This window comes from Vicia villosa, linkage group LG2 (genome assembly GCF_029867415.1).
Source record: "Vicia villosa cultivar HV-30 ecotype Madison, WI linkage group LG2, Vvil1.0, whole genome shotgun sequence".
Taxonomy (NCBI): Eukaryota; Viridiplantae; Streptophyta; class Magnoliopsida; order Fabales; family Fabaceae; genus Vicia; species Vicia villosa.
This window is the reverse complement of record NC_081181.1, coordinates 67,028,337-67,052,592: the sequence shown is the minus strand read 5'-3', so window position 1 is coordinate 67,052,592 and position 24,256 is coordinate 67,028,337. Positions and strand designations below refer to the sequence as shown.

The following is a 24,256-nucleotide window of genomic DNA, read 5'->3' as shown; positions in this document are numbered from 1 at the left end:
TTTTTGGGCAATTTTGACAAGTGTCATGCTCTCATCAATTCTTATGCTTTACTAACTTTCTAAAAAAGGAAATCTTTTATTTAAAAAATAATTACCTTTTTATTAATTATTTATATTATTTTATTTATTAATTAAAGGATATGGAGAGATTCTTGATACACTAAAAAATAATTACCTTTATGGAATTTCATATGGGGAAGACCAAAGAAATCTACTTTTAATATAATTTACTCTACTTTTAATTTTAATATAATAAAGTAATATACTACCATAATTACTTTATTATCCAAACTAAACCAGTTTTGAAAAAATTTTATATCCCTAATTGTCATTACACAATCTTAATTATTAATTTATCTTTTAATTAAATATCACCATTCATAATTACTGATAACCCATTTAAAAAGTAACATGTTTTAAAAATTATTGGAAATATGCACAAAACACTCTCAATCCTTTGCTATTCAGACTATTCATTACTTCTCTTCTTCACGTTTCCCATTTTCCAATTTAGAGAGATAACTTTTGTTTTTATTCTCCCACTCTTTTCTTTTTCTCAGATCTCAAATCAATCTTTCTTCTTCTCTTAGCAACCCCTCTTTAGGTATAATGCTCTTAAGTTTAATCATAGGTAAAGTATGATTTATTCTTCTTGATTTGTCCATCTCTCCCCCTTGATAAATCTGAATTTCGTATTTTGCTTTTCAATCGATCTAAATGCACTGAATTTAACTCTTCATGACCATGTAAGTTTTTTCCCCTCTAATTTCTTAGTTTTTTTTTGAATGATTTTTATTAATTTTTAGTGAATATGAATAATAGTTCCATGGATTCCAAATTTTCATCAACAATGAATGGTGATAGTTTTGTGAAGAATAAAAAGAAGAAGGAAGAACTCTTGGTGAAACTTTAAATCTCACATGTTCCCAAAGTGGATGAACGGATGAATCTTTAAGCTCCAATTTTCTTTCAATGTATCATAGAAAAATTGAAGTGATGTATGCCTTTTCATTCATTTTCATTCATCTTCTCTTCCAATGTTTTTATTTTCTTTCTCTTTTGTTTTCTCCAAATTTTCTTCCATTAACTCTATTTTCATATTTTTTTCTTGCAAGAGCTGTTGTATATGCACACCATCGGTTTGATAAAATGTTGTAGAGGATTCTCACCAGCATTATCATGTCTTATGAGGTTTGTCTTATGGGTCTTCATGGAAGGTAACTTTATGATTTATAAGCAAGTCTTAAAATGGTGAAATTTCAATTTAACATAGTAGTTACTTATCAACATGTAATTATGGTTGATAAAATTTGTTTGAATTTTCTTTGGTCTGGTGTGCAGAATTATTGGAAGTGCAACACAATTTTATGATCAGTATATCTTCAAATCATGAAGAACCGTGACAACTACTTCAGGTTAGTCGATGAGAATTGCTTTTGGACATACTTTGTGATTGTGATATAATTTTAATTAACATGCTAGAATTTTAATGTTGTAACTCTTTGTATTATGTCCAAATAGCGAAAATATTTCAAGCCCTTACTATTTCTTGGACATGGAAAGACTATTGGGAAGAGCTCAAGAAGTTGCTAGAGAGTAAGCTATGAATATCTCAAAAGCAAATGATTATTATTCTCAATCAAGCCACCTATATTATCAATTTGTGGCAACATAGTGGTTGTAATTTGCCTCCTAAAACTCACATCTAGAATATTTCAAATAGACAAATACCAAATTCTTTTAGATGAGTGATTACTTTTTGATTTATCATAGTTTTTTATCAAATAAATTTCTGCATGATGAAAATTTGATTTGCTTATTGTAATTTATGCTCACTTTCTGCAAAAGCTTTATAGCTACATGTTAGAAAAGTTTATTAGAGATGAAAAATCAGTCGTTTTAACATACTTTGGAAAAATTGATATATTTCTCCGAAATGAGGTAATCTATATATTTCAGAAGCTTAAATTGTCATGGTAGCAGTCAACAGAATTGTTTCTTTCATTCCAATTCTAATGGAAAATTTAGAAGGAGAACTTTAGACTCAAGACCTCTTCAAGAGTACAGTAAGTAGAAATTGAATATAGGAATATATTATAGAAACTCATGATAATTCCCACTTTTATAATTGTATCAAAAATAAACTTCTTATTATATGAACAATAGTGATTGTGTTTTTGCATTTTCAAATGTTAATGTTAGAACTCTTGAAAAAGTAATGGTTTGAAATTTATAAAAATGGTTCCTATATTCATTTAAAGATGGCATTGAAAATCATATAAATGGTTCTTATATTCAATCAAAGATGGCAAAGTAAGCCTCCAAATAAGATTAGTTCCTTATTTCCTTGAGAATGAAAAATAATAAAAGATGCAAACTTCTCATCTAATTTTTTACTTCTATATTAATTATATTAAAATTATATTAATTAATATGTCATTGGAAATAGAAAAGACATTTTCAATTCCTATTTCGTTCATTCAAAGCTGATTCATTTTAATCCTCCTAATTTTACAACCCTATAGAACCATATAAATATTTCTATATTAATTATATTAAAATTATTCTAATTAATTCTAACAGTAATAAATACTCTTTCAACCTCACGATTTCTTATCACTATAAAACTTATTGAAAATACACAAAAATCCGTTGGACTCCATAATCATTTTCTCCATTCAAAAACGTGAATTGAATTTTACTTTTCAAATCTACAACACACTTAAATTGAATTTTGTAATATTCAATTTAAAATCATTAAAATATTAACGAGAACATATGTCATTAAAACAATATTAATATTACAACATTTTTCAAACTTTGATGGTTGGGAATAAAAAAATCAAGAAAACTCACCAAGTATGAAAAATTAATTTATCTTGATTGTAACATTTCGGAACTCATAGTCATAGAATCATATCATTGAAATTCATTATAATAAAGTATTAAAATAAAAATTAAATTGTGATTTCTAAAACTCTATTATATATATATATATACTAGTACTTAGACCCGTGCGAGGCACGGGTTAAATATTTTCTAAGTAAAAAAAATAATTTAAAAACACTTATAATTTATAAATTTTATTTATTGTTAGATTACTATTGTATAGATAAAATGTCATTATTATTAATTGTATAAATAAAAAATTTAATTTAACTAATTTTTTTTTTTTTGTAAATTATAAAAAAATTAACTCGTTAAATAAAAAAAATACTATTTTATCTATAAAATTATTTAGTTTATTAATAATTTAATCATATAAAAATTACCCAAGGTAAATCATATTATAATTTTTAAAAAATAATTAAAAATATATTGATATAAATAATTTTGAGATAAGTTGCATTTGTTATTTAAAATATAAGTTAATTATTTTAATCTTTATAATATTATTTAACTCTTTAAAATAAATTTAGATAAAAACTATAAATACAAAAGTGCGAGCACGAGTTAAATTTTATTTAAGTAAATAAAATATTTTAGAACTAATTATAATTTACAAATAAAGTTATAATTACAAATTCACAAATAATTTAAATAAATAAAATATTTTACATCCTAAAAAAGAATAAATGAAAACAATTTTTTCACTATTTATTGTTGGGTATTATTTACAATTCAATTTCTTATTTTTATCATCGGTATCATATTAAAAAACTTATAATTATTATTTTTATTTATTGTCAAGGATTATCATCAATGCAAATTCTAACTCAATAAAAATATGTCAAACAATATATATTGAGTTATTTTTGGATTTAAGCTACTAACAAAGAAATAGTTTACAACGTCAACAAACTATTCTTTTAAATGAAAATGATTTTCACATTAATTATAAATCAATTTCATAAATCTTACTTATTCATTAAAATTTTAATATTTAAAACTAATTATTTACAATTTAATATAATTGATATATCAATAACAATTATTTTGATTAGTAAACATTCAACATATCCTCAATTTTTCAAACGCAATCAACTTAAAAAATTTTATTCCATTAAAACGAATATTTATTTTCTATCATTTCTTCTAAAATTTATTATTTATAAAATTCAACATATTTTCAAATATTTGGTTATAAAATCATATATAATAATGACTTAAATAAAACAATTTAAAAGAATATTTTACAAACAAAATCAATAATATTTTAGAGGCACGGGAAATAATGATTTAAATGTATACCCGTGCAAGGCACGGGTTAAAAAAATTTTAAGTAAAAAAAATATTTTAGAACTACTTATAATTTATAAATAAAGTTATAGTAACATTATAATTTATTATAATATGTCTTTGTTATTAGTAGTATACATAAAAAAATTCTACAGATAATAAAGTATTTATTGTTAATAGATATTAATAGATATATTTGTATTACTTAAAGATTTAACATATTATTTAAAAATAGTAATAGCTATGAGAATTTAACATGCGTAAAACTTGCCAAAGAACTCATTTCCCTTTTTTACATTTAATTTATTCTATGAGAATTTTTCTTTCCCAAACATTGAATTTTTAAATAAAGTTTAAAATAGAAAATATTTATATTGAATCATTTATAAGAAAATGTGAATAAAAATAATTGTTTTTAATTTTGTGTTATAAAAAATGAAAACGCATCATTTGGCCAAAATTTATTTTATATAGTAAATCAACAGTATTAAAAATATTAAATTGAAAAATAAAAATAAATACTGAAATTAATAATGAAATATTTGAATATGCAAATATAACCGTACGATGTCAATTCATTCCTTAATTTAGAGTTATGCATATAAATATAATTGTGAAGCAATTAAGAATATTTAGATCTCATAATTTTATATAAATTATTTTGAATTGGGAGGAAAAAAACATATCCTCATAATTACCATATTTAAAATTACAAATATTTTAAAATCGTTACAATAATTACGTGTAATGAATTATATTCTAAATAAATTAATAAGTTAGAAAAAATTAATAATTAATTATTCCAATAATTAAGTGTAATGAATTATATTCTAAATAGAAACTTTCTTTTAAATGTGAAGATACCAAACATAAATGTTCATAATTCTACTTAAATAAAAAAATTAAACAAACACCGAATTTAAAAAATTTGAAACATATATAAATAGTTTATCATAATACTATAATCTTACCATAATTTCAAAATTTAATACTATTAATTAAATTTTAATATATATCATATATGTTAGTGTTATTAATATATTATATGTTTTAAAAATATATTGTACATGTGTTAGTCTTAGTAGGAATAGATATATAAATTTTAAATTATCAATTTAAATTAAAAACAACTAATTAATATAAAAATATTAATTCAACGATTTTATTACAATTTCTAAGCACGTAGGAAAACACATAACTCATAAGTTGCATAGCAAAAAATATTAAAATATAACATAAAATACAAATAAAATATTTATTTTATAGTAAAACAACACAATTTAAAAAATATACTCTATTCTAAGTCTTTATGATAACTTATGAGCTGAGGCCTCTTCAGATACACTTTGTCCAGAAGGTGTTTCTATGAACAACTGATATTAACTTATTCATTATGCTATAATATATATATATATATATATATATATATATATATATATATATATATATATATATATATATATATATATATATATATATATATATATATATATATATATATATATATATATATATATATAATAATAATTATTATTATTATATTGATTCAAAGTTACTTTTATCAAGACATTTGTGACATGCTATAATCTATATTATCTATATAATAATAATTATATAACTTTTATCAATAGTGATGCATATAATGGGTATGAACTTGCAAATGATGAAAATATGATCCATATATTACAAAATTTCCTTAACTGCATATACTTTTGTTCAAAAGAAAAACTACAAAGTTATTATCACCTTAAGTATATTGTTCAATACATTCTTTCAATTTTTTTAAACTCACAGGTTTTGATACAAATGAGTCCATACCATAAGCAAAACATTCTTCTGCACTCTTTGACAAAACATTTGCCGTCTCCTGCATTCACACAAAGAGTAATTTTTTTTGGAACAGCCAATAAAAATTATCATTAAAGAAAAGACAAACGCACAAGTGGTGCCATCATCCGCCATAATACACAAGTTAATACTCATGTACAACACAGCTAAGCAAACTAAAACCAATAACCAGAACTAACACCTAAGCCAACATATATGTCATCCCAAATCAAAAGCAGTATAGAAAACTGATAGCTGCATGATAGAAAGGAAATAACCATAAGAAAACAACTAAGAATGGACTTTTTTAGATAATAAGTTGGTCTGTCATCATCAGTTCTGTTCTACATCGATAGTAACACCTAATTTGATATTCCTAAAATTTTTAACATGTGCAGCCTGAACAAATAACAGGAAAGCTTTTTTCTCTTGCCAATTAGTGCCTATTTTCATATTTTGCTGTTATGCATAAAGTGAAACCATGAGCAGCAAATAAGTGATGAATGAGAGCCAAAACCACCATCCAAGAAGCTTTACTACATCCGCTCACATTTTCGCTAGGTCCCAATCCAGCCGATGGTGATGATATTGATCCAGTGGAACTTCCATTGATTGCAGCCAAACTGCATCACCAAAAAAATGGGGTTCTGGTTCACAATCAACAATCTCCATACACTAAGGTCCAAAACTTTAAGTTCCATTATATGAAAACTTAAAATTCCATCTTAAGTTTTGTTGTCAAGTAACAATATATTTTAATGATTTTGCCATGAAAAAAATTTATTAGCCAATAAAAACCAATCAACACAGTTCAGTATACTCAAATGTGACATTGTGATTTTGTAGAAAGCCCAAATTGTAACTTTTAGCAAAATTTCGATTAAGATCGAGTTCATAAGATACCCCGAGTTTGATGATTAAAGTGAAAAAACCAGAAAAGCAAATAACTTGAAAACACTATTTAGTGAAAAAGTATTAAGACAAAACAAAGCTCTGTAGATCAAAATGTGTACCATGTCTCCTCTCTACAACCATGAGTGAGGTGAGTTCGGTTCTACCAACTGTCCACTCTTCTACTGGAGCACATAAATTTCCAACCTAATCAAAGTATCATAGCAAATTCAATCAAATTGATGGGTTCAGTATATACTTGACATTACCTAAAAAAATGAACAAAGAAACATCCAATAACAGAGTTAGAGATAAAGATCTTGACCGTTCAAAACACTAAACTAACAAATGATTTGCAATCATAGATATTCTTCAAAATTCTCATTCTTAAATTTGCATAGCAGAAACGGTCGATTTGAAAGGGAGATAAAATCTTAGGGTGATGTAGTGATTGAGATAGACATCTCTGCGGGAAATGAGAAAGAGAGGGGCGAGGAAGACGAAGATGGAGGAAAAGGGGAAAAATTTCGACCTAATGTGAAATGGAGAGAGAGAGATCCGTTTTGATTACCTAATGTCGGATATTAAATTATTCCGGCTCTGGCCGGCGAGGCAACATGCAGTTGATGTGCATTCGAAAGTTGTGTTAGCTTCCTCGTGGTTGAGGTATAAAAGGGGAGAGGATGAGAATTGAAAAGTTTGCATTGAGAAAAGAAATTGGATGTGAATTGGAAAAGGATATTGAAGATGAACAGTTTCGTGTATTTTGACAGCCAAAAACGTTTCCCCATATACAGGAAAATGAAATTGAATGTGAATTGGCACAACATTAAATATAATAAACTTAAAATATTAATTAATCATAATATTAATAATAATAGAAATATTTCTATAAATAGGAAACATAAATATAGTAAGCACTCTATTTTTTTGACAAATGGCAAACTTGCCAAAATACTCATTTAGCTTTATTCTATTGTATGATATATATATATATATATATATATATATATATATATATATATATATTGTACCTTAAGATTTGTGCTTTGGATTTAGTATAGTGAAAAGTTGTGTCTATTACCTTTAAAAGCTTTAAAATGACATTAAGTTTAATTGAACTAAAATTGTAAAATTTGGCTTTTTATCATAATATACATTTTTAGCGAAAAATGATCCATAATTAATGCACATTAAAGTATATTATTGATATTTGATACAATTCTTAATTTTATTTTTTAATTTTTATATAACTTTACTAAAATTAAAATATTTTTATAAACAAAAATAATTGTATTGTTGATACAATTATTTTTATAAATGAAATAAAAGTAATATTACACAATTATAATTGTAAACGAGAATTTTTTTTTATTATTGATACAATTATGTTTATAAACAAGAAAAAGTGTATTCTTGATGGAAATATTTTTAAATTGTTGATACAATTATTTTTAGGGTTAAATAAGTTTTAGGTCTTTATAAATATCTCAATTTTGCTTTTTAGTCCTTATAAAAAAAAAGTCGACTTTTATTTCCTATAAAATTACTTTTACACTCACTTTTAGTCCCTGTAGAGGGACTAAAAGTGAGTGCAAACGTTATTTTATAGGACTAAAAATCAACATTTTTTTATAGGTACTAAAAGTAATTTTTGGTAATTTTATAGGGACTAGAAACATATTTATCCCTTATTTTTATAGACGGAAAAGTGTATTATTTATTACAAATATTGTTATAAACAATTCAATTATTTTAATATAATTTTTAGTTATTTTTTGTGATAACTACTGTAAATAAATTTATTCAATTTGTATTAAATAGAATGAGTTACAAATATATTTATAAACGAAAATAATTTACAAATATTTTTATAAATGAAAAAAACTTTATTGTTGTTACAATTATATTTATAAACGGGAATAAGTTACAAATATTTTAATAAATGAGAAAAAATATATTGATACAATTATATATCTCTTAAATTTTTTTAGATAAAAAAGATCATATACTTAATAAAAAATGGTATATGATATTATATGACAGGACATGATACAAGAAAAAAATAAAATTGACTTGAAAAATTATTAATTTTTTTTATGATAAAATATTAACATTTATACTAAAAAATAATACAAATATTTTTTTTAATAAAAAAACATGATTTTTTTTTATAAACCGTCGAAGTTGGTTTGTTCGCAATTACTAACGGGTTGTGATACGTCATAGGTTACATTTTAAATTACAAATGCAACTTATATAAAAATTATTTATATCAATATTTTTTAAAATTATAATATGATTTACTTTGGATAATTTTTATATGATTAAATTATTCATAAACTAAATGATTTTATATGTTTTTGTGTTATTTTTTATTTAACGAGTCAATTTTTTTAAAAACTTACACAAATTATTAATAAATTAGAAATGCCCAAATCATTTTATAATTTATAAAAAAATTAGTTAAATTTACTTTTTTTTATATACTATTAATACATTTCATCTATACCATAAAAATCTTATTATAAGTAAATTTTCTAAATTATAAATATTTTTAAAATATTTTTTTTACTTAGAAAATATTTAACCCGTGCCTCGCACGGGTTTAAGTACTAGTGTATATATATATATATATATATATATATATATATATATATATATATATATATATATATATATATATATATATATATATATATATATATATATATTAAGTATAAAACAAATATATAAAAATAAAACTATATCTTCTAAAAGTCTCTTTTTTTTTTAAAAGTCATCAAGCATAAAAATAAAACTATTTTTTTAAAGTCTCATTCTAGATTTATTTTAAAGTCATCAAACATAAAAATAAAACTATTGTCGTTGTCGCCCCATGTTTCTTGGTAGTTGATCTCTGATGGTGTTTCTTATTTCTTCAATATATCTAACATCAGCTTGAGTTGGAGCTTGCCATTCACCATGAGTAGGTACACCATTTCCATTTGCATCTCCTTCATGGAAATCTTGCTCATTATCTTGTAAACCATTGATGTTCTCTAAACTTTCAAGAATATCCAAGTCACTTGAGTCTGTTCTTCTTAAAAAATTATGAAGTGCAAAATACGCCCAAATAATAGCCATTTGAGTTTGAAGCTTGAAATTAGGCATTTCTTGTAATACTTTCCATCTTGCTTTTACCACACCAAAAGTTCTTTCAATCACACTTCTCAAACTAGAAAGATAATAATTAAAAGTTTCATTTCTTGATCTAAATCCTGGAGCAAGTCTAAAATGTGCAAGATGATACCTTGCATTCTTGTATGGTGCTAAAAAATCTTTAAGCGAGGGATATCCTGAATCTACAAGATAGTATTTGCCTATATATATAAACAAAATATATCAGACAAGAATATCAAAATGTCTATTATTCAAACTAAGTATATAAGCAAACTAAGAATATAAAAATATTTATTTTCTTATGTATATAAACAAAATATATCAAACAAGAATATAAAAATATTTGAATTACAAAAAACTGACCTTCTGGAGGATAAGGAAATCGCAAATTAGGTTTACGAAGAGTATCCATAAGAATTTTTGCATCATGAACAGATCCTTCCCATCCACACAATGCAAAAGTAAAACACATATTGAAGTCACACACAACCATCACATTAGTACTTGTATGTCCTTTCCTATTGAAAAACGGTTTTTGTTTCTCTATTGGGACGTGTATTTTAATATGTGTGCCATCTATTGCCCCAATACAATCTTTGAAGTAAGGCCAATATCGATTATCATCTCTAATATATTGAGAATAGTCAACAAGATCAACAGGTTTAATGACCTTTTTTCCCAACTTGCATACAACTTCTAAAACTTTGTTGAAATGTTTATGAATGGTTTCACTAGAATGTTGAAACCGCTCTTGGGCATTTCTATATGAGGAAGGTTGCCCTATCATATACAAGAATATCCCAACACTTTCCTCTACTGCAATGTGTTTAGCAGGTTCCAATCCACAATTATTAGTTAACTCACATACCAAATGCCGAAAGACTTGTTTCCTCATTCGAAGTTGCTCAAAAAACCTGTTATCATTTCCTGTTATCAGTTCTGTATACCATCTATGATCGAAGAGAATTGACGTTGTTTTCTTTTCTTTGACAATGTATTTCAAAACATGGTTTGTAACCATCAAAGCAGCCACCACCGTTGCAATATGATATTGCTTTCATTAACCTGTTGGACTTCAATATCCATTTCAGAAGTAGTGTCACTCTCACATGAACTATCATCTGAACTCTTGTCCAAACTCTCATCTGAGTTGTCACCCATTCTGTTACACAAAAATGTAATATTATAAATGTTTGGATAGTTAAAAATTATGACACCTTAAAGTAATAAAGTAAGAACACAAGAATTTCACTTAAGAATCCAAAATCAATAATGACATTTTCTAAGAAGCATAATAGTTGCACAATAAAAACACAATAGTTCCAACTACTAATTCATCAAAGTAATTTTGACAAATATCATATTACATAAAGCTAATAAAAACATAATAGTTCCATAATAAAAACATAATAGTTCCAACTACTAATGGTTTTTTCTAAGAAGCATACAATCCTATCAACGATCGCGTGCATTATTTTTCCGGGACAAGTATTTATCCAATCAAGAGCCATATCAGAAGTGGAGGTATTCATGAAGTAAGAAAATGTTGTCCTATTTTCTTTATTGGCAAGGATTCTAACAGCCTTAAAGTATTCATCCAACATTTTCAAACTTTTTGCATAACTAACATTGTCTTTTGGAAGTCCTTGTTGGCTTGTCCCAAACCCATCGAGTATATGATCAAGAGATCGTTGAAGTTTCTCTGTTGCCCCGATTTTCTCTCCTTTTCCTGAAATCTTTCTCTTTTTAGAAGAACTTGGTGTTGGGTTGGCTTGTACTTCATTTCCAACATCAAAGCTATCACCATCTCCTTCATCCTCAGTTATTGTGTTAGTCTCACGACCGTCTTCAAAAAGAGATGCTGATCCTTCACATGGTAATTGCTCTTCATAAGGTTTGTAAAGGGCGAATCCAGTAGCTATGGCACCTTTGAAACACTTATCCAGCAAGTCAATAAACTTAGGCCCTCCATATTTCCATTTCAAAATATCTGGATCCTCCTGAAGAATAAATAAACAATCAAAACAAATAGTATACCATTAATAAAATACTAATATAGTATACATTAACACAACCATACCTTACTCTTTTCAGCCCACCAATCATTATCAGCCAAGATAGTTTTCTTTTCATGATCCCATCCCACTCCAGTTTGCTTATCCACTAACTTTACAAATGATGAAAACTCTCTTTTCAATGTATCCCATCTATTTTTAAGTTGAGTGTGATCATAAGCATATCCAGTATTCTTTTGAAACTTTTCAGTAATATTCTTCCACCCTTCTTTACTAAAGTGGGTAGTTGGCCTATTACCCGCTTCTATTTCTTCAATGCAAATTTTCAGCAAAGTTTCTGTTTTACTATCTTCCCCCCATTTTGCATCAACTTTCCCATCCTTCTCTAAACTTTTCACATCTTTTTTAGATGTCATTCTAGCCATGTTTAAAGATAGTCAGCAAATTCAATAGCAGTATGTTAATTATCATTCTATACTTAACAAAACACACTGATCAACATCAACCACACTGCATAGTAAGATAACTCAAAACTACAACCAGAAATGCCAATCATGCAACAGATGGCTGGATTCATGAGACTGTTATAGCATATGACTATGACAATCTACCTGTCAAATTTTACTACAATGTTGACATTCCTGAGGATGCTGGCTATGGCTACAATTATTGAAAAACTGCAAGATGAAAATGAGGTGGAAAGAAACATTCATGCACTAGAAGAAACCATTTCTAAAGAAGATGCAGCACAAACTAAAGCTACTCATGCAAAAGAAAAAGTGGCTCAGCAACCAAAGGTTGCAAACTCATCATGCACTCATCAATTACAATGCATAAACAAAGATGAAGAAGAAAACAATAATAAAGTAGTTACATTCTTAATAACTTACCAATTTCAACCTTGTCATAACCAATCATTTTAATAAATTTGTAAATTAATATAAAACACAACATGGCATTTTTGTAAATTAGTCGTAAGAAGAAGGGTAATAACTATTCAATTTTCCTACAAATATTCATTAGTTTCACTTCTACTTGTACCTTAACAAACAACACATATCAACACAAAACAAAACACCAAAACCATGCATATTCAAACTTGTCACTCCATTAAAACACTCCCCTTAACATGGAACATTCCAAAAACAATGAACCAACCAACTCATCGCCACCTCCTACCAAACGGGAAAAATGCCGTATTCAAATTACTTTATATGTTGTGGCTGGCTGTGATATATAACATTGCTATTCAAAGAACTAAAAAATGGCATATCATCTTTATACCAAACCTTGTAATTTTCAAACACTGAGTGCAAGTTGCTTACATAATAGTGTTTGCTTAGTGAGTGATAATGTTTACAAGTCTGTTTTTCATTTTGAAAAGGCAAAATTGAATTGCATGCTTTAATATATACATGGTTGTTTATATAAAGGTACAAGTAAAAGAAGCCAACCAACATAGGTTTAATAAAAAAAAAACAATAAAACCTAGTACAGTACTTCATAATACAATAAACAAGTTCTAAGTAATTACTACTACAAGTATAACTTGAATTTTTTTTATAGAAAACAATTATAATTGAATATTTAGAAGTTCATAATCAATCAAGATATAAGTGTTTAAATGGTTTAATCTTGACAAGCTATCTACTAAAAATCAACAAAACTGATAGAGAATACAGATTAGCATAACTTGCACACAACAAAGTACAAATCCATTTGCAACCTCAAAGCTACCAAAGCTGCTACTTGCAAGTTGCAGCCGCATTGCATATCAAAACAATTACATACCTCTACTAAATTACATGAAACTCAATCAATGAAAATAATGTCAAGCAAATAAACTCATAATGACTGGTTCATATATTTTTAAGGGTTAAATACATTTTTAGTCCCTATAAATATGCGACCCTGCAATTTTAGTCCCTCTAAATTTTTTTGTCAATGAATGGTACTCATAAACTTTTCCGTCCCTAACATTGATCCCTCCCGTTAGTTTTCACTAACGGAGGCTGACGTGGCACGCCAAGAAAAAACTTTGCGGGGGTTTTAAACCTCTGCTAAACTAACCCCAAAAAAAACAAAAATATTGATTAGGCAACCCATAAATTTCATCTCTCTCCATCCCTTTCAAACCTTCGCCGCAGACAACAATCCCGTTGGTGTTAACCTCTTCATTCTCCACCTTTCTAGTTATGTGCATCATACTTGAATTACAAATATAGAAATAGTTATATTAACCATTTCACGTGATAAGGCAACAAACCAATTGCAAAGCTTGGTGTAACACATACCCCATCTTAGAATTAAACTTAATGTATTTGAACTAAAATCAAGTTAAGAAAGAGTCTGAGCATGTCTATGTTATTATAGCAAATACCCTGTTAAACATTAAAACTCCAATTCACAAAGTTAACAATAACAGTGTTAAAGCTGAGATGATAACCGCACCTACAACAACAGAGGGAAACACATCCTTGATTTACAAACTCAGGTCCTACAACAACATCAAACCACAAAAAATTGGAATAACGAGTCAATATTCCCCTCCACCTGTATTTATTTATCCATCTTTTATGATTATTAAATATATTAATTCAACTTTCATAATAACTCAATTGAGTAACAGGTTATGTTTATTATCTATTATTTTGAATCTAAGTGGTTCATGAGTATCATTAGCGAAGAAATGATTGAGAGAATTTGGGTTCAAATCTGGACTAAAACAACTTAATTATTTTATTTTATTCCTTTCATTGATCCAACTCTATTTTCACGACTTCTTTCCCTTGAAAGCTCTAAAACAGAACTAACTTCATATTAATGAAATTGCAGCCATGAAACAGAAGTACATAACACTATGAGAGTGAGCATTCAAGTACAGTAAATCAATTTCAAATTCCATTTTTGCCAACACAGTCCTAACTACTTTCTAGACAAAATTGTATAAAATCATATTTTGTTTTAAGAACACTTTGAAATAAAACTCTGATCAATTATTGCAAAGCATTAAAATCACTTATCTTTTGATGTTGGTGTTGACGATGCAATCCTCTCGTTCCTATTCTACATAAGGCGGGGAGGCTCGTCAAGACGGCAACACACAGAGGCACACAGGAAAAAAACCAAGGAAATTGAAAAAACAGAGGGTTTCAATGAATGTTTGAGCCATGCTGAGTAAAACCCCTATGTTTGTACCCTCTGATTCGTCTTCCCCATCATTTAATTTTGTTTTTTTAAATTTAGGGTTCATAAAGGTTTCAATGATTTGAGAGGTTAGGAGTAAAATCAGAGGAGTTATGTTCCCGGGATGGACTCGTGCTGAGAAGAGGTGGGGTTGATGTTCTTGGGTCATGTTCTTTGTGAAATTATTGTCAGAGTTTGTTGCAACATTGAATTAGAGAACATTGAACATTTGCAAGGTGTTTAACAAAAGTTCAAAATTAAAATTTTTGTTTTTTGTGTTATTTTAGAGGAGGTTTAAAACCCCCACAATTTTAAATGTTTTTAGATTTTTGCCAAGCTGTCTTCCACGTTGTGGTGTCATTTTTTTTACCTCCCCGTTTCACTTGGGAGAACGGCACGCTAGACCCTTCACGCGAAATTTGGAAGGAGAATGCGCCCGGGATGGGATGAATTTTGTTTCAGTTCTTCCTACGATATCACACGAACTTTCTTATTGTCCTACGAGTAGGAAAGGGAAAAAAAGATCTCAACTAAACCCTAGGAGTTTGCTAAGTATGAGGATTCACCTAGACTAGAAATTCTGGAGTCCGGGAGGTCGGTTATACATAGGGAAGAGTTTAAGCACCCTACATATCTGTAGTACTCTACAGGAACCTTCTCTGTGTCATTTGTGTTTGTGTTTGCTAATGATTGATTGGGAAAGTTTCTCCTTTGTGTTAGGAGAAGGAATTGAATTGATTAAAAGAAGACAGACAGACTGACTATTTTTGGTATTTTTTAGCTCGCTGAGATTCCTTGTGAACCTCATGCCTACATATCCCTAATGGAAGTCAGAGCTTAATGTAGTTCGGGGAACTAATTAATTATTAATTATTTTTGGTGCCTTGCTTGAAGCTCAAGGTTGAAGCTTGAATTAAATCTCCGTTTACAGTAAAGAGACATGAAATCATCTTTACAGAGAGGTATTTCTACTATTCCACCACAAACATTTTTAAAGAGTGACAGAATAACTGAATTCATTTCATTAAGAGAGGGAGCCTACTTGGTTGATCAAGTATGACAGCCAACATGCCTCTTGAATGAAAGAAAGATGCTCATCCAAATTAGGGAAAGTTAGCACATGTCTGGGTTTTACTGCCAGCTCATGCCTTTCAGAGTCCTAAATGGGAGACTTTGATTGAAATTGAAATGATGTAATGTTTGTTTGTTTGAATGTGGTGAGATAGAAGAAAGATCTCTCTATAGAGATGAGCTATGTCTATCTACTGTATAAAAGATTTGTTTTTTAGCTGGCTTGTATGAGGCCCAAGCTTGAGGCTTTTTGATTGATTTATTATTTATTGACTCTGGGAGATGACTTCACTTGGGGTTAATTACAGGGAATTTTTGTGTTCTGTACAAAGCCCAGAATTGAGGCTGACTCTAATTGGAGAGTGTTTATTTTGATGGATTTTTATTTGGTGTTCTGTACAAAGCCCAGAATTGAGGTTGACTCTAGCTAGGGAAAATATTATTTTCTGCCTTGTATGAAACCCAAGGTTGTGGTTGACTGAGTATGAATGACTCTAATGGGGAACAGGTCCTAGATGTTAGGAATCTTTGACACAGGAAACATGGTTTATCTGCCTTGTACAAAGCCCAAGGTTGTGGCTACTGAATGATGAAGGACTCACTGGGGAGACTCTATTTTGTGCCTTGTACAAAGCCCAAGGTTGTGGCTGACTCTTAACAGGGGGATTTATTATTTGGTGCCTTGTATGAAGCCCAAGGTTGGGGCTAACTGTTTTTGGGGTTTTATTTTACTGGATAGTTTGTCTTTTGAAAAGAATGAATTTTTGGAAGCTAACCCTTTCCAGGGAATCTGACTCAGCTGGAGAGTTTTATCTTTTTTAAGGATGAGGTTTTTGGAAGCTAACCCTTTCCAGGGATTTTTATTAAAATGAAGGAATTAATGGAGGCTGACCATTTCCAGAGAATTTTTGACTGATGGCAGAAAGATGATCTGATTGAGACTTCTTGTTTAAAGCCCAAGATGAAGGCTGACACCTATTGAGGATAAGCAAATATGGATCCTAGACTCTGCTAAGGGAGATTAATGAAGATAAGGGTGACACAGACTGTCCATGTCTCTCATTCCAAAAGGTGTGCTCAATATGAGATTGGGACAATCTTAGCTTGTTTAAAGTCTGGTTTAAATTGGAAGAAACTCACCAGGGTATGTTAAAAGGTGACTAAAGACCTGTTCCTATGTTTATAAGAAACCTGATGGGTCCTTGTATACAAGCTCAAGAGGAAGCTGGAAATGCTTTTAAGAAGCCTGTGGGTCCTTGTACAAAGCCCAAGAGGAGGCTAATCGAGGGTCCTTGTTATAGCACAAGAGAAAGCTATGTGGTTTTGAACTTATTTTGGCTCTAAGCAAATGGGTAAGAGGTTTCACCGGGAATAATTCCTCTTGGGTGGATGTGTCCTATTTTTTTTGGATTCTAAGGTTTTTGCCAAGATGTTTCACCGGAAATAATTCATCTTGGGGGTTTGAACTACATATCTCTAATTAGGAAAGAGCCTTCACCGGGAAGACATTCTCAATCCTAGGCCATATTCCTATAATATATATATATATAGTTTAACTGTCCTAAGGTTTACACTCAGACGTAGTTCTAAACAAATATATGTACAGTTTATATTTGACAGTAATTAAAACAAAGACTGTAAATTGAAAGCTTGTAAAGCCTAACCTGAATGGAGTGGAGGCCTTTGAAGAAGTATGTACAAAGCCTCACCAATAGTTGATGGATAACAGTTGAATATATATGATAAACAATTAAAGGTTTTGAAAACAGAAGAAGTGAAGATGGACATAGGTCACATAGGTATCTGAAGAGTTTCACCGGGAATAATGCCCTTCAAATACCAGAAGAATGTTTTGAAAACAGAAAGAAGATTTTGTAAATACAGTTATAAAAACAAACTAAGAAAAGAAAAAGGTGTTGGGACTTACACTCTATTAGAGGCCCACTAAAAAAATGATTTACTGTTTACGAAAACAAATGAGAAGATGCGGGGTTTTGTTGTTTGAAAACCTTGATCGTCTATTTACTTCGAAGTTTGAACACAGCTTGAGTTCTGACAAAAAGTCAACTTAATTGAAGTACAGACAAAATCTACACTTAATTAAGACCTAAGTGGTTAGGGTTTTTCACTAAAACATTTATTAACTATTAGGTTTTTGAAACTTTAATAAAACATACATTAAAATATATTTTAAAATACTTAAAACAATACCATTTTCAACCTAATAAAAATATATAAAAGAAATAATATTTTTGTGATTTTTTTGGTTATTCATGAAATATATATATTAATCAAAAAGTGTATAAAAAATGAAGTAAAAATGAGTTAATTTGATAGGTTAATTAATTATGTGAAGTTTGTATAAAAAGTGAATGAAAATGGGTGATAAAAAAAATGGTTTGGCCCTAGAAAGGTTCGAACCCACGCCCCCTTGATCAATTCTCAAAACATTAACCAACTGAGCTGCGCGCACAGCTTGTTATTCATACGCATTCAAATCATTATATTTTAAAATAAGCCAGGAAATTCAAATTTTGCGCGCGCCATGTTCATCTTCTTCCTCGAGCTCCAGATTTTCAAAATTCTAACTCTCTGGTTTCCCAACCAAATGGTATGATGTAAACATCAATCTTGCTCTAAATTTCCTCACGAGTTCAAATATGTAACTAACATCTATTTATATTAGCTATAACTATCTAATTTTTCAGAGAACCCTAAGAACATATGAACCCTAAATTTGAAATTAAATGACAAACAAGATGAATAAATGAATGATGATAGAGGGTTTTCAATCCTCTGATGATGCTGAACAAGATAGAATCGAGCTTTATCACAAAGAGTACTTAAATTAAAGAGATGGAGTTCAAGAACTTACCTCTGAAACTGAAGATCGTGCGTGTGATGAAGAGCTTCTGGGCTTGTGTGACTGATCCTAAAAGCTTCCTTGGGACTCAGTGATGCTAACTGGATGCTTGTTGTGACCTCAAACCTTCTGAATTGCTCTACCCGACTCCTTCGATTTGAGCTTCAAGTGGACATGGAGGATGGTGAATCTGCAGTTACAGATGGGCTGCGACCATCTGGATAGCTTCACTACACCCTAAGGAATGTGCCTGGATGCTTGGCCTCGCTTGGAACCTTCTGAATTGCTCTGTGGTCCTTCAACTGCAAACGCTCAAAAGTGAAAGCAACAATGGTGTTCCTCCACTTACAGAAGTAATCCAGGTGCTTGGATCACCTCAAATGAACCCCCTTGAGATGTTAGAATGCTTACTTTCCAAAGAGAAGCTCTGGTTTGAAGAAAACGATTCTTCTTGCCAAAGAACTTTGAAAAACCATAAGCATGAGAAGAGAAAGAGAAAGAAAGGATTATGGTTGCTTTGGTGTGTTTTCTGAATGAGAAAGAGCCCTATATTTATAGGCAAATGGTTCAGAGCAATTGTGTATAGTGAGCTTGCTTAGTGAAGTGAGTTTGGTTTCTTAGCCATGAAGAAATTTCAAGGAATATCCAAGTGTGATCATTGCATTTTCGAGCCAGCTCCCCATCCATTGATCCTATCTGATCTTAGGGAACATTTCTGGTGCAGAGTGAGCTCTAATTGGTTGGTGAGAAGATTCCTTGGGTGATTCATCAATTTGCCATAAATTCCCAAATGTAATCATTACATAATCACATGTTCTTGTTTTGGGAATCTTCCTCAATTCTCATGTCATGGTGAAAATGAATGCATGGCATGTTTTCAGATGTGTTATGGGTCGTGTAGCATCAATAAGTGAGGTCATGTGCACAAAATTGCAAAGTTCAAAAATGATGCATGACCTATAATTTTACTTCATGAGGCCAACTTTGAACAAGCATAACTCCTAGCTCAAAATGAATTTGGAGAAGGTTGAGCATAATTTGGAAATCCCTAAACATCTACTTCAAATCATTAGTTTGGAGTTTCTTCAGAATCATTTGGGAAATTTGTGAAAAATGAGCCCAAAGTTGGATGAAAACTAGGTTAAAAACACTTAGAAAAATTTCTAAGTTTTTATAACCTAAAGCTTGAAAATTCCAAATCTCTTAAATGATTGATTTCTTGAAAAAAGTTGCATTGTAAGATGTTGTTTTATTTTGCAAGATCTACAACTTTCATGTTGGAAGTTTTTTGAGTTGTGTAGGTGAAATTTTGAGTTCCCACAATGCCCTCAAAAACCCTAATTCCCGACTTTTTGCTCCTTGATGATTCTTCATGAATTTCTTTGGTCAAATGACTTTAATTTCCATATATTGATGATATTGATCTTTGAAAGTCATGGTTTGACCAAAAATCTTAAAAGTCAAAGGTGATCCCATACAGTTGACTTTTTCCAAATAAAGTGAGATTTTGGACTTTTGTGTGGAATCAAGATCTTCTCCTCAAATGAGTGATGTGAATGGATTATATTGAGGTAGTAGAAGTATTTGAACCATGTCTTGAGTTTTAGATCCATGCCCTGATTAAAAGTCAACTATCCAGATGAATTAGGTCAAAAACCCTAATTGTCGACCAAATGAAATTGATGACTGTGGATCTTGAATTGGATTGTAATGTCCAATGGATCTTGTTATATGGATCATTTGAAGATGATTGAAGTTCTTGATAGATGCCCTGGAGCTTTTTAGGGTTTCCCAAAGGTGATCCCTGATTTCAGTCCTTGATAGGCTCAAAACCCTAGTCTAGTGACCTGAGTAAGCCTGAGCTCAGATGATTGGATGTCTAATCAATCATGAAGCTTTTGAAGTCCTATGATTGTGTTAGAGACCAATCATTTCATTGATTGATCCTTTTCCTGAGCTTTCTTGTCTTTTAACATCCTTGATTAAATGCCTGTTGAGGAAGTGACTGCTCAGGGCATTTGTTTGACCTGATGAAAAGCCTGAAGATATGTCATCTCAGGGGGGTCAAAAGTTTGGGTATGACACACGTGGCGTGCCACGTCAGCCTCCGTTAGTGAAAACTAACAGGAGGGACCAATGTTTGAGATGGAAAAGTTTGTGAGGACTATTCATTGAAGAAAATTTTTAAAGGGACTAAAATTGCAGGGTCGCATATTTATAGGGACCCCTGACATATTTAACCCTATTTTTAAAATATAGCTTTATTAATGACCAACCTCTAATCTTAAGCATTTGGTTTTGGTTAGGAGGAAGGGGTTTATTTTCTTTTTGTTATAACTTTGGTTTTGGTTATTTTAGGGTCTGGTTTTACAGGACCTCGTTTGAACCCTGCTTTCTTTTGGTTGGGCTTATGTGAATAAATTTGCATAGCTTGAATGGTTACAAAGATGTCCCCAAGTAATTCAAATGGTATAAAAAGCAACTATAGCATAATGCGATCATGAAAAGAAAAAACGTGATCAAGAACTAGAATAAAAAATTGAGTCTAAAAATGATAAGCACAATGAAACAAAAATTGAGCCTAATTCTTTAACTGTTGCACCTGCATCAGAAATAGATGCAAGTAATGCTACACAAACAACATTCATAAGACCTAAAAACACTCTCTCATACCTAAACATAGGCATATACAAAAAATGCATAACTAGTCACAACAATACTACTATCAAATGCATATTTCAGAATCAAAGACTTTCTTGAGTTTGAAAGCAACCAAGTATCTATACAACTTATATGAAAAGCATGGCTACACATAGGTAACAATCTTAGCTTTTCTTTCTCCGAAAACTCACACAAACAAACAGCACAATCAAAAGGCTCATTCAAACCAACAATTTCCTTGAATTGAAAAACAGAAAGTGCATCATGAAAGCTTGATCTAAACCAGAATCATAAAGTATTCATCTTTTCGATGAATCATCAAAAACCAATTTAAGATACATAGTTTCTGACATCAATCTAGTAACAAAACACAAGAAAATATTCTCCTCCAACCAAACAAGATCCTAGTCACATCTATGTTACAAGAACAAAAGTCCTAAATTATTAGAATGATAAAGAGCTCTAACCTGAATTAGCAATAGCTTCAAGTTCCAGAATTCAATTTCAAATTCAGTTGAAAACCCTAAATCACAAATTTAACAAAGGAATCACTACCTCTAATGAAAAATGAGAAACAAAATATGAAATCGAAAATCCTAAACAACAAGAAATTGAAAATCGAAGAGAATGAGAAGGTACTTGATGATTTTTACCCAGTGCAAAGAAGAAGAAGATATCACAGTTCACGTCGGCGCCATTGGAGCAGTGAAGTAGAAGCGTCACTGTTCCACGTTGAATTTGAGATTCTGAAGCAAAACCCTGGAAGGGTATTTTCGGAATTTCAATTTTTTTAAGGACAACCATGTAACTTTGCAAGAGATGCATCTTTCGTGTTTTTGAATTTGCAATTTCTCTCTCATCTATCGCATAATGGAAATTGGAAAGTTACTTGAAATAGCTTCTCATTTTTAACCAAAAAATCATTTTTTAACATAAATCATTTTAAAAAAATCTGAAACAAACACTCATAAAATAGTTGAAAATGATTTTTTGCCAAAAAAATAGATTTTTTTCAAAAAAAACTGTAACAAACGCACCCTTAGTCCACTTTAACTTGATAATTGTTTTTTTTGTTTGAATACTTTTTCAAAATCAATTCTCCTCCTCCAAAAGCAATTCTAGTAGAAGCTACAATTCCTAAATTTTGAGTTTAGTAGAATCAATTCTACTCATCCAAAAGCAATTCTAGTAGAAGCTACAATTCTTAACTTTTGAGTTTAGTAGAATCAATTCTACATTTATTATATATTATTTATTACAACTCTTTTAAATTTTCCTACTTTACCCTCTTTAATTTTCATCAATTACTTCTTTTCTTTTTTATTTGTACTAGAATTTATTACCATTTTGGTAATTATACAATTCAAAATCAATTTTGTTAAAACTATCCAAACAACATTAATTGATAACAATCACTTTTATATCATTGTATCCAAACATAAATCAATTCTTGTAAACTCAATTCTATTAACTATATTAACTATACCAAATCAATTCTTTTATATCACCGCCAATCCAAACACACACTTATTAATTATTAACTATATTATACCAAACAAAGCCTATAAATAATTCATTTTTTTATATAAACCAGAATTTCATTAAAAAGAAAAAGGAGCACAAAATACACAAGGGGGGACCAAGCCAAGACCCCTTAAGAGAAAAGTCTAAGCCTAGGGGTACCTTCCATGTCTAAGAGGTACTCCCGAACTAAAACCGAATGCAAAAAGGAAAACCAGTGGTAATTACGCAACGCCAAGCCAAGGTTCGCAAAAAGATCCGCACAAAAATTGGCCTCTCTATAAGCATGAGTTATCATAAACTCAATAGAACGAGTATGCTCCAAACAACCGAGCCAACGAGAACGAATCTTCCAAGGGACCAGGCTATAATCAGAAAAGGCTTTAATTACCAACAAACAATCAGATTCCAACCAAACCTTTTGAAATCCCAACTCTTTAATTTTCTCAATAGCAGTAATGGCTGCAAGTAACTCAGCCGTAACAACATCTCCATCTCCAAGGAAATCACAAAAACTTCCGATATGCTAAGCATCCATGTTGCGAAAAATACCTCCACACACCATAATCAATGGCATTCCTCTAGCGAGCCCGTCGACATTCACCTTAATCCAATCTTTGGGCGGAGGGCTCCAAATGACGTCAATCATATTCATAGGTTTACTAGGATGAATCAAAACATCAAAACTCTTAAGAATGGTAAAGCTGGTCATGTTATTTGAAGAACACTTAGTAATACTGGTCCTTACTAACTTAGCTCTAGCAATGATATTGGCAATACAAGTTTTCCAGTGAGAAGTCTTGTCTTCAAACCTTTTCTTGTTTCTGGCTTGCCAAACAACATAAAAAACACTACAAATGCAAGACAATGCCACATCTTT

The 24,256-nt window shown here is 29.8% G+C and overlaps 2 protein-coding genes and 1 long non-coding RNA gene across 3 annotated transcripts; all 3 read right to left on the bottom strand.

Annotated features, from left to right (window-relative positions):
* Positions 1-5,920: 5,920 nt before the first annotated feature.
* LOC131646241 (uncharacterized) lies at positions 5,921-7,680 on the bottom strand. The gene is made up of 3 exons (XR_009297361.1): positions 7,469-7,680; positions 7,020-7,104; positions 5,921-6,629 (listed from the first exon to the last, which is right to left on the bottom strand). It is a non-coding gene; the product is annotated as an uncharacterized LOC131646241 (long non-coding RNA).
* A 2,031-nt stretch (positions 7,681-9,711) lies between these two features.
* LOC131646240 (uncharacterized) lies at positions 9,712-10,672 on the bottom strand. Its single transcript, XM_058916340.1, has 2 exons — positions 10,423-10,672; positions 9,712-10,259 (listed from the first exon to the last, which is right to left on the bottom strand). The coding sequence occupies exons 1-2, from the start codon at positions 10,550-10,552 to the stop codon at positions 9,757-9,759; spliced, it is 633 nt and encodes a 210-aa protein (XP_058772323.1). The 5' UTR covers positions 10,553-10,672; the 3' UTR covers positions 9,712-9,756.
* A 690-nt stretch (positions 10,673-11,362) lies between these two features.
* Positions 11,363-22,379, bottom strand: LOC131646239 (uncharacterized). The gene is made up of 3 exons (XM_058916339.1): positions 22,323-22,379; positions 12,140-12,491; positions 11,363-12,059 (listed from the first exon to the last, which is right to left on the bottom strand). The coding sequence occupies exons 2-3, from the start codon at positions 12,488-12,490 to the stop codon at positions 11,433-11,435; spliced, it is 978 nt and encodes a 325-aa protein (XP_058772322.1). The 5' UTR covers position 12,491; positions 22,323-22,379; the 3' UTR covers positions 11,363-11,432.
* Between the last annotated feature and the right edge of the window lie 1,877 nt (positions 22,380-24,256).

Excerpts from the sequence above, each read along its gene's own strand:
- LOC131646239 (XM_058916339.1), bottom strand. The coding sequence starts at position 12,490 with ATGACATCTAAAAAAGATGTGAAAAGTTTAGAGAAGGATGGGAAAGTT. Across the intron at positions 12,060-12,139 it reads GGTGGGCTGAAAAGAGTAAG|GAGGATCCAGATATTTTGAA; the intron begins GTATGGTTGTGT and ends TTTATTCTTCAG.
- LOC131646240 (XM_058916340.1), bottom strand. The coding sequence starts at position 10,552 with ATGGTTGTGTGTGACTTCAATATGTGTTTTACTTTTGCATTGTGTGGA. Across the intron at positions 10,260-10,422 it reads ATTTCCTTATCCTCCAGAAG|GCAAATACTATCTTGTAGAT; the intron begins GTCAGTTTTTTG and ends TTATATATATAG.